The sequence below is a fragment of the Thamnophis sirtalis genome, unplaced genomic scaffold (assembly GCF_051295495.1).
Source record: "Thamnophis sirtalis isolate CommonGarterSnake01/CBP01778 unplaced genomic scaffold, rThaSir2_p1.2 scaffold_6, whole genome shotgun sequence".
NCBI lineage: Eukaryota > Metazoa > Chordata > Lepidosauria > Squamata > Natricidae > Thamnophis > Thamnophis sirtalis.
This window is the reverse complement of record NW_028261386.1, coordinates 124,747,610-124,761,546: the sequence shown is the minus strand read 5'-3', so window position 1 is coordinate 124,761,546 and position 13,937 is coordinate 124,747,610. Positions and strand designations below refer to the sequence as shown.

Below are 13,937 nucleotides of genomic sequence, written 5' to 3'. Positions count from 1 at the left end.
ATTCATACCTGGATGTCTTTGTATTTTTTGATGAAATATGTTCATCTTCTGGTCATCTTGATCTGTCTTCATTTGTATTCCCAATAATGTTTATTTTTTTTAAAATTTTTGTGGGCTTGGTTTTGATAAGTCTTGATAAATAAATTGCATTTTTAATCTTTCAAGAAAAAAACCTAAACATATTAACATATTCCTTACCTAAATATAACCTATGCCCTTCATTTCCCTTAAGAAAAAGACACGCTGAGTTTAATTATTTTCCTGCATAAATAATCACAATATTAGTCCTTCTTAAAAAGTGGCTTCTTTGGACAGCAAAAAGTCCTTCATCACATCTCTGTGTGATTTTGTCAATAAGACTAATTTATCGGAGTGTGGCATAGCATAAATGTTCTTGCCAACACAGTATTGCTCTCTTTGATTTTGTTTTTGCGGTCAATCTAGATTTGCTTCCTGTTTGATGCCCTTTCATGCCAGAAGTGTTTTGAAACATTTCACAAAGTCACAAACAATAAATAAACAAGATCTCTTCCAGAAAAACAACAAAATTTTGTTTAAAAGCAGACAATACTATTTTTTGTATATTAACATTCTATCTGTAGGGATATTAACTCCAAAGAGGTTGTGATTATTCAGTTATAAGACTTGATATAATGCATAAATGCACTTTTTTTTTTTTTGTTTACTGAATTGGAACAAATGTGATAGAAGCTTTAAAGCTTAATTGGACAGCTTTACATCTTGAATAATACACAATATGAAATCTGTATGCACAGGATTTCAATATGCTGTTGGGTATTTATCGTGAGCCTCTGAGGTGCATTGTAAGACAATTTCCACGCTGTAGAAAAAGATACAGGTTTAGTACTTAATAAAAATAAATAAAACCAGCAGATGGCAGCACCTATCCGACCTTAGGTCATCTAAAAAATAATAATATTAATAACTAGGCAAGATTGGACCTTGATTAATACTTAGAAGGCTATAGAAACACTTCAGTAGGTGAATTTCATTTCTCAGTGGGGTTTTCAGGTGCTGTTAAGTTTAGCAACGCAAACCTTCTGTGAGGCAAAATGCTTGTTCTTAATTATCCAAGCTCCACATTTAAGCTGAAATATATAGCAAAAAGAAGTTCATCTCGCGTTTTTTTTTCCATAAAAACACTGCATTAACTGTCAACTGGTAACTTTCGGGAAGCTCAGGAACCTGCCTTGTATTTTCCAGCTGAAAAGAAATTGCCCACTTGAGCTATACAAGTGACAGCTATTAAATAAAACGTTTCTTCTAAAGATTGCATTGCGATATGGAAATTACCCATTGACTTTATCATAATGGAGTTCAGTTTCATGAGGTACACACAATTTATTGAATAGCCTAACTGCACAGGGAAGAGAACATCATTCCTGCGGTTAGGAATTTGGCAGAGGAGGTGAGGAATTTATAAAAGGCATCCTGATTTTTGTTTTACTCCAGTCCTCATGCCCAGTCCATTCATTTTTTTAAATTCATATTGGAATCATATGCCTTGATTCTAGTTTTAGAAAATTATTAATTTAATGAATTTATATGCCTTCCCATCTTGCAAAGGTGACTTTCGTGGCTCATTAAAAGAATAAAAAAAAACAACAGTGGAATAAAAATATCAATAAGGGTCAGTAAGAACAATAGAATCTCTCAACATATCCTCCATTTCAGTGGTGGGTTTCAAAAATTGTTCGAATCTACTCTGTGGGTGTGGTCTCCTTTGTGGGAGTGGCTTGCTGCCCATGTGACCGGATGGGAGTGGCTTGCTGCCCATGTGACTGGATATGAAGATGCCAACGACACTTATCAGAACCACCTTAAATTACCTCACACACAGCACTGGCATGCATAAGAATATGTTGGAAACTTGTTTTTTGAAAGGCATCTTTGGTTTGCGTTAAAACAACTTCAACACACGCAATGTTCTGATTGCACCACAAACGCCGTAGTCATCCTTACCTTTCACAGAGGCACTGAGTTTTATAAATATGAGCATGATAGTGTAGAATAATCATATCCAAGGACCAGTGGTGGGTTTCAAAAAATGTTGGAACCTCTTCTGTAGGTGTGGCCTGCTTTCCGGGTCCACTGGTGGAACCTCTTCTAACCGGTTCGGTAGATTTGACGAACCGGTTCTACCGAATAGGTGCAAACTGGTAGGAACCCACCTCTGCTCCATTTAGGAATATCAAAGAATGGACACTTTAAATATTTCTTCCTTTGTACTAAAGTCTCATTATCTTTCCTTCTCTTATGGGAAAGGTATCCTTTAGTAATGCCTACCTCTAAGCATCCAAGCAACGTAATATAATGGCCTGAGGGCAAACTAACTCAGATGACCTAGCAGGTCAAGACTATTCACCTTTAAAACTCCTTTAAAAGTGAAGGGCTTGACAATTGACACCTAGAACCCAAAGCCAAAATCTCATATGTCTCCTAGTGAATCTGATGACAATTAGGTCAAGTCCTGACCTTAGGAATCTTAGAGGGAAATACTTTGGTCACAAGTGTAGTGTGAATTCACTGCTGTTTGTTTTTGTTTTTAATACCGAAGTAGCTCATAGATGGCACAAAATTACATTCAAATCCCTCATGTTATTGATGAGAAAAACAGAGTCGATTTTGAGGAAACTCAAAACTTCTGGAACGTCTCTCCCGCCCCCCCTGTCATTCTTATGAATGTTTTTCAATAGATATTCAGCAAAATGGCCATACCAGAGCTTTACGAAAAAATGTGCTTTGTCTAGAACAAATCTCAGGTTTACCAGAAGATTAATGAGTTTATAGGCTTGTGAATATTTATGTTGTGAATCGTTTTTTTTTTTAATCAATAAATTGTACTTAGAAAAAGGCACTTGGATCAGCAGGAAGGGTGTCCTTATTCCTGGATGTATTTGACAGCATTTTTTATAATTTCTGTGGAGGGAAATTGATTTAAATTCCCTTTTAGCTAGCCATGTTTAAAAAATGACAGTTTCTCTTTGCTTAATTACATCGACTTGTAGTTTTAGTGATTGTTGTGTTTTTAATTGTTGTTTTTTTTCCCTCCAGAAATTATACAGTTATTAACTCCAAAATCATTGTGGTCACCATACGACCTGAACCCAGAACATCAGATTCCTTTCTAGAGATAGAATTAGCTCATCTGGCAAACGTAAGTATTTCTGCTTATTTTACAATTGGCTGAAGATTTTAAACAAATAACATAAAGAATTATTTTAACTCCAGTCAATTTTAACTCACGTGTTTTATTTTTTTTTCCATTGATTTTGTAGTCCGTGGCTACTTTTATGTAATTAGAAGCAGTATGTATGCAGTACGAACAGAAAGGACTCACTAAAACGACAAATTCATTTTATTTTAGATGCAAAAGCATGACGATTTCCATAGCACTGAATGCCTAAATAGTTCCCATGCATTGTTAAACTGCTCTAAACTGGGTACTTAAGAGACCGCCTGCTGCCAATTACCTCCATCAGACCGATTAGATCACACAGACTAGGCCTCCTCCGAATTCCATCCGCCGGCCAGTGTCGACTGGCGACTACCCGGAGGAGAGCCTTCTCTGTGGCTGCTCCGTCCCTCTGGAACAAACTCCCCGTGGAGATTAGCACCCTCACCACCCTCCAGGCCTTCCGCATAGCACTTAAAACCTGGCTGTTCCGACAGGCCTGGGGCTAAAGAATCGTTGCCCCTATCTCGAATGGTATGATTGTTGCGTTTTTAAATTATGTATTGTTTTGTGTTGTTGTCAATGGTCTGTATCCCCCTTCCCTTGTTTGAGTTGTGAGCCGCCCTGAGTCCCTTACAGGGAAAAGGGCGGCATACAAATGAAATAAAACTCTAAACTCTGTATAAACTCTAGGAAATCTCCAATATGGTGCATTTATTTAATTTTTATTTCAATGACTAAAATATTTAAACTGCCCAATTCCAGAAGCTCTGTGGCATAGAGTTAAAAATACTATAGGTAGAGTCTTTTATTAAGTTTATTAAGTGGCTGTTCAAAGTTACAACAGCACTGGAAAAAATAACTTAGGACAATTTTCCACACTTAGCACCGTTGCAGTATTCTCATGGTTACATGATCAAAATTCAGATGATTGGCAACTGAATCATTTTTATGATGGTTGCAGTGTCCCGGGGTCATGTGTTCACCTTTTGCGACCTTCTGACAAGCAACGTCAGTGTCAAACCAGATTCACTTAACAACCATGTTACTAACTTATAACTGCAATTCACTTAACAACTGTGGCGAGAAAGATCGTAAAATGGGGCAAGACTCACTTAACAAATGTTTTGCCTAGCAACATAAATTTTGGGCTCAATTGAGGTTGTGGACCACCTGTACCCGGACAACAAGAGCCAGCAGATGTTTAGACTGTTTTGGGCACTTGTTGTCTACTTAATCAAGTCCTTCCCAAAAACCTGGGATAGGAAATGTAGTTAGTTGATATCATACAAGATTTTGCCACTGGATGTCAACTGTTCCAAGTAAAGCTGCCTTTTGCAATTGACTGGTGGTGATTTTATCAAGGTTAAAATCAAACCTTTTATCAAGGTTAAGGGTTCATTTTATTTATATGCTGCCCTATTCCCAGCAGGACTCAGGGCGGCGCACAAACCCAAGGAGGGGAAGGAAAACACAAAAACTACAACAAAAAGTACAGGGCATTTAAAACAACCAACAGCCACACGATTCGAGAGGGGAAGGGAACTCATCGACCCCAGGCCTGCCAACACAGCCAGGTTTTAACGGCTTTTTGGAAGGCCTGGAGAGAGGTGAGGGTCCGAATCTCTGCGGGGAGCTTGTTCCAAAGGGCCGGAGCCGCCACAGAGAAGGCCCTCCCCCAGGTAGTGGCCAGATGACATTGGCTGGTAGACGGAACCCGGAGGAGGCCTACTCTGTGTGATCTAATGGGTCTTTGGGAGGTAATTGGCAGCAGGCGGTCTCTCAAGTACCCAGGTCCAATACCATGAAGGGCTTTATAAGTGACGACTAGCACCTGGAAGCGTATCCGGAGACCAATCGGTAACCAGTGCAACTCGTGGAGGATAGGTGTAACGTGGGTGTACCGAGGTGCACCCACAATCGCTCGCGTGGCTGCATTCTGGATGAGCTGAAGTCTCCGAATGCTCTTCAAGGGCTGCCCCATGATATTCAAGTGGGGCTCCAGATATTTTGTTATTGCCCCTATTAGTATTGCTACTATCTTTTCTTTCCTTTGTCGCAGTCATTATGCTTGTATTTTCATGTCTTTGTATTTTCTCCAGTTCTTCTCTTCTGCTGCCTCCAGGTGATGCCACATTTCTTATCGACAGTTGTTAAGTCTAGGATGTTATATGGCATGTGCTTTAGGGTTTTTAAGGGTTGATTAATTGGAATGGCTGGAATTTCAATACATGGCCAACATCCCCACTGAAATAATGGTTCATAAAATTAGCTTTTTTATTGGGCCGTATCCTAAAATTTGAAGAGATCAATATAAAGAGTAAACAAATGTTGATCTTGCCTTGGAAAAGGAACGGTGAAGGAGAAAAGACTATTCAGTTCTGATAAAAATTGGATGTCATGCAGTGGTGGGCTTCAAAAATTGTTTGAACCTCCTCTGTGGGTGTGGCCTCCTTTGTGGGAGTGGCTTGCCACCCATGTGACCGGATGGGAGTGGCTTGCCGCCCATGTGACCGGATATGAAGACGCCGACGACACTTGTCAGAACCACCTTAAATTACCTCACACACAGCACTGGCATGCATAAGAATATGATGTAAACTTGTTTTTTAAAAGGCATCTTTGGTTTGCGTTAAAATAACTTCAACACACGCAATGTTCTGATTGTACCACAAACGCAGTAGTCATCCTTACCTTTCACAGAGGCACTGAGTTTTATAAATATGAGCATGATAGTGTAGAATAATCAGATCCAAGGACCAGTGGTAGGTTTCAAAAAATTTTGGAACCTCTTCTGTAGGTGTGGTCTGCTTTCCGGGTCCACTGGTGGAACCTCTTCCAACCGGTTCGGTAGATTGATGAACCGGTTCTACCGAATAGGTGCGAACTAGTAGGAACCCACCTCTGATGTCATGAGAAAGAAACTCAAAATAAGCCTATCTTAATGATGTCAGACATTCTGATAGGCCTTCAAGATTCTGTTATTATCTCTCACAACACTGAAGAAAATTTCTGGAATTTCTGCTGCTTTTTTTTGTCTCTTGAGATTGCATAATGCATAACTTGGAGGGGCCAAAAGAGTCACTTTAAAAATAAATTAATAGGAGTAGAGATTGTAATTACAGGTAGTAATCAACTTACATATTTTTTTAGTGACCATTCAAAGTTATAACGGCACTGACTTAGAGCAATAACACTTAGACTTATATACCGCTCGATGGTGTTTTATGCCACTCTCTGAGTGGTTTACAGAGTCAGCATATTGTCCCCCCCCCCCCAAAAAAAAATCTGGGATCTCATTTTACCGACTTCGTAGGATTGAAGGCTCAACCTTGAGCCAGTCACGATCGAACGTCGGGATATAGGCCGTGTTTGTTTGCAATACTGCATTCTTACCAATGCACCACCATGGCTTGTAATGACAGTTTTTCACATTTATGGCTATTGCAGCATTCCCATGATCACACGGTCAAAAATCAGATGCTTGGCAACTGACTCATATTTATGAGCTAACGTGATGACCCATGACAACTTTCTGATAAGCAAAGTCTCATGGAGAAGCCGGATTTACTTAACAACTGTGTTACTAATTTAACAACCACAGTGACGTACTTAACAGCTGTGGCCAAAAAAGGTTGTAAAATGGGAGAAAACTTCCTTTAACAATTGTCTGGCTTAGCCACAGAAATGTTGGACTCAATTGTGATCATAAGCCAAGGAATACAGCAATAAGCAATTCAAATATTGTCACTAGAGTAATATATATATATATATATATATATATATATATATATATATATATATATATATATATATATATATATATATATATATATATATATATATATATATATATATATATATATATATATATATATATATATATATATATATATATATCTATCTCATTACTGGGGCCAATAACAATTTGCAGAACAATGGCACAGTAATACCAAGGCCAGGGGAGAGTTAAGTGAACTTGAGCATGACCTCCAACAGGCCTTCTCCATCCCCCCCCCTTTTATTATATTTTTCAGAAATATAGTGACAAAGCGTATGGCTTTTTGTCACACCTTGAAAATGCTTGTCAGTTTCATTCTGGCAGCACAAGATGAAAGGCATTAGTTGACGCTTGACTTCGTCCACTTTTATGCAATATTAATAATTATCGTGTTAGCCGAAGGACTGGAAGTGCTGACAAGACAGAACGGCAGTAGCCTTATCAATAATATCTTGGAGAAAGTGTTGTTTTTCTTTTGGTTGGTTTTAGATCTGGTAACCTGAGATTTGAACTATGAAAGGGTAGAGAGTTTATTTAGGCAAAGAACTCCAGAAGCACTCCAAAGATCCACCAATACAAAAAGGGAAGTGTATTGAGGATAGTGCTAGCATTACATTAAAAACAAACTGCGTAATTGTTTGGAATTAGATCTTACATCTTTATGTAAAAGGGTTTAATACAGGGGTGTCAAACTCAGGTCGTCACGGCAGTGTGACATGACGTATCGGGACTTTTTTCCTCTTCTCTAAACCAGGTGTGACGGTGGCCAGCGTGTGATGCATCAGGCCCATGGGCCGGGAGTTTGACAGCCCTAGTTTAATAGAATTGTTAAATGTCTCATTTAATATATCTTAAGCCTTGATATAATATATCTATCTATCTATCTATCTATCTATCTATCTATCTATCTATCTATCTATCTATCTCTATCTCTATCTCTATCTCTATCTCTATCTCTATCTCTATCTCTATCTCTATCTCTATCTATCTATCTATCTATCTATCTATCTATCTATCTATCTATCTATCTATCATCTATCATCTATCTATCCTACCTATCATCTATCTCTAGCTATCTATCATCTGTCTGTCTCTCTCATCTCTCATCTATCTATCTATCTATCTATCTATCTATCTATCTCTATCTATCTATCTATCTATCTATCTATCTATCTCTATCTCTATCTCTATCTATCTATCTATCTATCATCTATCATCTATCTATCCTATCTATCATCTATCTCTAGTTATCTATCATCTGTCTGTCTCTCATCTCTCATCTATATCTATCTATCATCTATCATCTATCTATCTATCCATCCTATATATCTCTATCATCTATCTCTAGCTATCTATCATCTGTCTGTCTCTCTCATCTCTCATCTCTCATCTCTCATCTCTCATCTCTCATCTATCTCTATCTATCTATCTATCTATCTATCTATCTATCTATCTATCTATCATCTATCATCTATCATCTATCTATCCTATCTATCATCTATCTCTAGTTATCTATCATCTGTCTGTCTCTCATCTCTCATCTATATCTATCTATCATCTATCATCTATCTATCTATCCATCCTATATATCTCTATCATCTATCTCTAGCTATCTATCATCTGTCTGTCTCTCTCATCTCTCATCTCTCATCTCTCATCTATCTCTATCTATCTATCTATCTATCTATCTATCTATCTATCTATCTATCTATCTATCTATCTATATATATATATATATATATATATATATATATAAATTAGCACTACCAGTTAATCAGTTTCTTTGTTTTTCAATGTGCTCATTTAATGGTTTTTTTTTTTTTTTTACTTTTCCTCTACAATAATTCACCTAAATTTAAGACAAGATAGTAATTGTTGTAATTAAAATGGCTTTATCTTTGAACCCTGTAGTTAATTTTAATCAGGTGAAGGCAATTTTGCTTCAGCTGCAGACCTTGAATGTTGTACATTAATGGCTCACAAAGTACAGAAGTTAATGTTACCAATTTAATCATTTAATTATTTAATTATTTCTCCAACCAAGTAGTATAATCCTGAACGTTTATTCAAATATTCTTTTCTCATATTGTGCTAATAACTGTGCTTCATCCCATATGTGATTTAAATCTGTTCTATGTGGTTTAATGTGATGGTTATGATCAGATGAATATCAGGGCTTAAGATATTTTAAAAGTCATTGTTTTAGTGAGAATCTCGTTTAAGTGGAAAAAAGTCCTGATTTCTGGTTTCTGTGTGCAACTGGTTTCTGTGTGCAACTGGTTTCTGTGTGCAACGTTATGTGTCCTAGTGTGAATGTTAAACCAGTGGGCTTTCTTTGAAAAACACCTACCTTTCTGGATGGCTCAACAATTTTGACACACCTATTCCTCCAAAAAGAAGAAGTCAAAGTGAAGAATATTAATTTTTATAGTTCCTGGTGGTTGATTTTTTGCACTTAGTACTAGGATGCCCATGACAATTTCTAGTTTGACCAAAGCTGGACTTGAAATCAGAATTAAAAGTTAATCATGCTGCAATATAATTTCATGTTTCCAGCAACAGCTCACAGTACAGTGCTTCAAACTATCAGCCAGTTTTTTTTTTAAAAAAAAATATAGTTTCTATTTCAGAAAAATATAATCATTTCATATTTTCTCTGAACATCCAATATCATTTGTGGGGGGGTCAAGAATGACCCCTGTAAGACCACAGCTCTATGAGCTGCATTGGTTACCAGTATGCTTCCGGATAGAATTCAAGGTGTTCGTGATCACCTTTAAAGCTCTTCATGGCATGGGTTCAGGTTACTTGAAGGACCATCTCATCCCACTGGGATTGGCCTGTACCACTTATTCTGCCAGATGAGGTCCCGTCAACCTGATTATTATGGCTGTTGGGATCCAGGAGGAAGCCTTCTCTGGCTCTGGTGTTGCTCTTGCTCTCTGGAACATCTCCCCGTTCTCTGATGTGAGGTTGGCCCCAACCCTCCTGTTTTCGTAAGAGCTTAAAGTCCCGGCTCTGGGAAACAGCACCATGGAGATGGTTGACTGAATAATAATATAGTATTTTAACTATAGGTAAAGATAGAGGTTCCCCTCGCACATATGTGCTAGACATTCCTGACTCTAGGGAATGGTGCTTATCTCTGTTTCAAAGCTGAAGAGCCAGCACTGTATGGAGACATCTCTGTGGTCATGTGGCTGGCATGACTAAATGCCGAACACACATGGAACGCCGTTACCTTCCCACCAAAGGTGGTTCCTATTTTTCCAGTTGCGTTTTTTATGTGCTTTCAAACTGCTAGGTTGGCAGAAGCTGGGACAAGTAATGGGAGCTCACTTCACTATGCAGCACTAGGGATTTGAACGTCCAAACTGCCAACCTCTCTGATTGAGAAGCTGACCATGTTAGCCCCTGAGCCACCGCATCCCTTTTATTTTAACTACATACATTCTTTAAAATGGGCGAAATGTAATTGGATCTCCCTGGATCCAACTTAGCAAGGAAATGATTTCTTTTTCCAGTTTAGGTTTTTTTAAAGAACAATCTTATCTCCATAGTGCAGGCTAATATTTAAAGCTCGCAGTGTGAAAGAAGGGGAAAATTATACTACACTGTCAGTTTTAGTTAAGACTCATTTCTAGCTTAGACCCCTAATTGTATTACTTTCTGTTTATCTATTGTCAGAATGAACTGATTGGGTTCATAGCTCGTTTTCGTATATGCTAATGAAAAACTTATTAAAAATGTTAGTCTGGTTGGCTTTTGTCTGTATGCTGATTTGTCAGAGTAGCTTTTCCAAAGCAAGCACAGGAAAAAAAAAAGTCTCAACAACTTGAGTATATTGGGCATAAAGCGTTGCAAAGTGTTTTCATATTTGTTTTCAGCAGTCTAGATCAGACTGACCTGGACTTCAGCCAGAAATGGATCATTCTATAAAAGTGTTTATACATAGCTTCCGGAGAGCTTTTTTTTTTTTCCTGATTTCTTCATAATGACAAAGTAAGTTGCTTCTATCTATCCACATGAAGGCCATCCTGAAGATCTTCTTCTGTGACAACCAGAGTGGATATCCCTTAGGACCAGTGGTGGGTTTCAACAATTGTTCGAACCTACTCTGTGGGTGTGGCCTCCTTTGTGGGAGTGGCTTGCCGCCCATGTGACCGGATGGGAGTGGCTTGCCGCCCATGTGACCATGAAGTTGCCGACGACACTTGTCAGAACCACCTTAAATTACCTCACACACAGCACTGGCATGCATAAGAATAGGATGTCAACTTGTTTTTTAAAAGGCATCTTTGGTTTGCGTTAAAACAACTTCAACACACGCAATGTTCTGATTGCACCACAAACGCAGTAGTCATCCTTACCTTTCACAGAGGCACTGAGTTTTATAAATATGAGCATGATAGTGTAGAATTATCATATCCAAGGACCAGTGGTGGGTTTCAAAAAAAATTTGAACCTCTTCTGTAGGTGTGGCCTGCTTTCTGGGTCCACTGGTGGAACCTCTTCTAACCGGTTCGGTAGATTTGACGAACCGGTTCTACCGAATAGGTGCGAACTGGTAGGAACCCACCTCTGCTTAGGACCATGAACACTATATTTCACATTTAAGGGAGGAAGCGGAAGCTGATTTTTCATGGAGTATTATATGTTTTAGTACAATAAATGAAGCAATAAAGTCAATGGAGACAAAAGGAAACAGTCTTCAAATGGCAACACCGTTGAAACATGACAACTGGTCGGAAGCTCATTTGTAAACTATGGAGCAATGTGCAGAAGATAAACTAGGATAACCTCATAGATCTCAAGACGAAGGGCAGTGGTTCAGCAAGAATTTATGATTCTAACTATTCAGACAAAATAAAACAAAACTATATTGTACATGAACACGTGCAAATTAAACTTCTGGAATGAAGAGAAGCTTGGAATAATTGTCAATGGATTTACAGAGCTAGGAATTTAATCCAGTTCTTATGGTCATTCAAATCTCAGAGTTCAGAATTCTTTGATATAAAATGCATGACTGACATATTTTCTCTCTCTCTCTCTCTCTCTCTCTCTCTCTCTCTCTCTCTCTCTCTCTCTCTCTCTCTCTCTCTGTCTCTCTCTGTCTCTCTGTCTCTGTCTCTCTCTCTCTCTCTCTCTCTCGTGTATGTGTGTGTTTGATTAGATTATGAAGTTCATGCAAAGATAAAGCAAGTTTCAGAAGGCTTGATGTCTGATACAGAATATCATGTTTATGTAATTTCCATTTTTATTTAGGACTGAATAGTTTTTGCCTCTGAGAAAAGAATATGTTTTAACGGATATTCTCCCACTTTTTCAGGGCACATTGAATCCCTATTGCGCATTATGGGATGATTCCAGAATGTAAGTAACAGATGTTTATTGCTCTTATTTGGGATTTATATTTCCCAATCACATCAATATCTAGGTAGACATTAAAAGGAATGATTATGATATGCAGAAATCTGTGCTAAACGTGAACTTAAGTATATAATTATGGTGACATAGTGCTGTGCCAATTTCAAGACCATGTTTTTATATTATATATTGGCACTAGGTAATCGGTTATTTAATCAACACACCCACCTTCATCCTGGCATTGATTAGTTAATAATTTACTATTGTCCGGGGTCTCTGACAGCCTCTTGGTATGCATGGAAATCTTTACAGAAACATATGATTCCAAGGATTAAATGCTTGTTTGTGTGGTTATTGCAAGAGATCATGTTACTAGGCAACATATTCTGAATACATTGTCAAATTTTTCGCTGACAAAGGATGTATATGTGTGTGTACATACAAAGTGTGTGTGTATATGTTTGTGTATTAATTATTGTATTTGATGGAATGGAGCTGATTAATCATTTCAAAACTAATATTGTAGCAAAGATTAGCTGTGTCACTGTTCAAAAAACCCCTCAAAAGAATTTATATTGGTAAGAAATTGTACTGATATGATAAAGGAAATGTATGTGCATTTCTACTCTGTTGTATATTTACGGTCACCATCAGCCATGATTTTTTTTTTCCATGCAAGATTAAATAGAGTCAATTGGACAATGTTTTCCTCATGAGGCCTATTTGGCTGCATTTCTAAGTACGTTTACTATAGAGTAGTCCAAGTGAACATAGTAGGCTATATTTTTGACTAAGCAAAGATTGGAATTGTTATGCATACTGTTTTGAAAATATTCTCCATTAAAGCAGATGTTTTCAGTCAGGCACATGCAAGTTTGTGCCATAAGAAAATTAACATTGGGGGGATACATTTTAATTAACTGTGCGCTCCGATCAAAGATTATGTGATTGTGCCCCTTGAGAATTCTAGGTATCCTTAGTCTTCCTATTGCTTTATTAGAGTTGAACCATTTTGTCTGTCTGTCTGTCTGTCTGTCTATCTGTCTGTCTATCAATATATTATCTACCTACTTATCTAATTTACTGTATATAGCCGCCTATCTCATAAGTGGCTCTGTGGTGTACAAAAAAACCCCCAAATCCTAAAATAATTATTCTTGTAATCCTCTTTTTTTTTGGGGGGGGGGGAATAGTTTTGGTCAAAAACAACTCTTAAAAGGAAAATAAAGAAGGATTTTTAGTTTCTTCGGGCACTTTCTGAAGTTTTGTGCAAAGTATAGTGAAACACATATTTATTCGTCACATTATACCATGAATTATCTGTAAGCATTTCTTAAGGTCTCTCTGACATATGGGACTGTACATAATTATGCTTGTATTTTAGAGACTTCTTGTTCCCCATTATCAGGTATTCAAATATGGCTTCTCTATACTCCAGTGACAAACCTGCAAGTGTAAAAGAATCAATGCGAAGTAGATTTTAAGTGAAAGAATGAGATTGAACAAAAATTTATGCACTATTTTCCTTTGTGCAGGTAAACATTTCTGTGTCAGAAATGATTGCATCCGGCCAGTTTAATTGTTCTAAAA

At 37.6% G+C, this 13,937-nt stretch overlaps 1 protein-coding gene across 3 annotated transcripts in view; it reads left to right on the top strand.

Annotated features, from left to right (window-relative positions):
- The window catches only part of ADGRB3 (adhesion G protein-coupled receptor B3), a 549,324-nt gene that overhangs the window by 276,620 nt on the left and 258,767 nt on the right, over nt 1-13,937 (top strand). For all 3 annotated transcript variants that reach the window (XM_087718921.1, XM_087718919.1, XM_087718920.1), the window contains exons 15-16: nt 3,076-3,178; nt 12,310-12,353. In XM_087718921.1, coding sequence (XP_087575047.1) covers nt 3,076-3,178; nt 12,310-12,353 — 147 coding nt within the window. The remainder of the gene's footprint in view (nt 1-3,075; nt 3,179-12,309; nt 12,354-13,937) is intronic.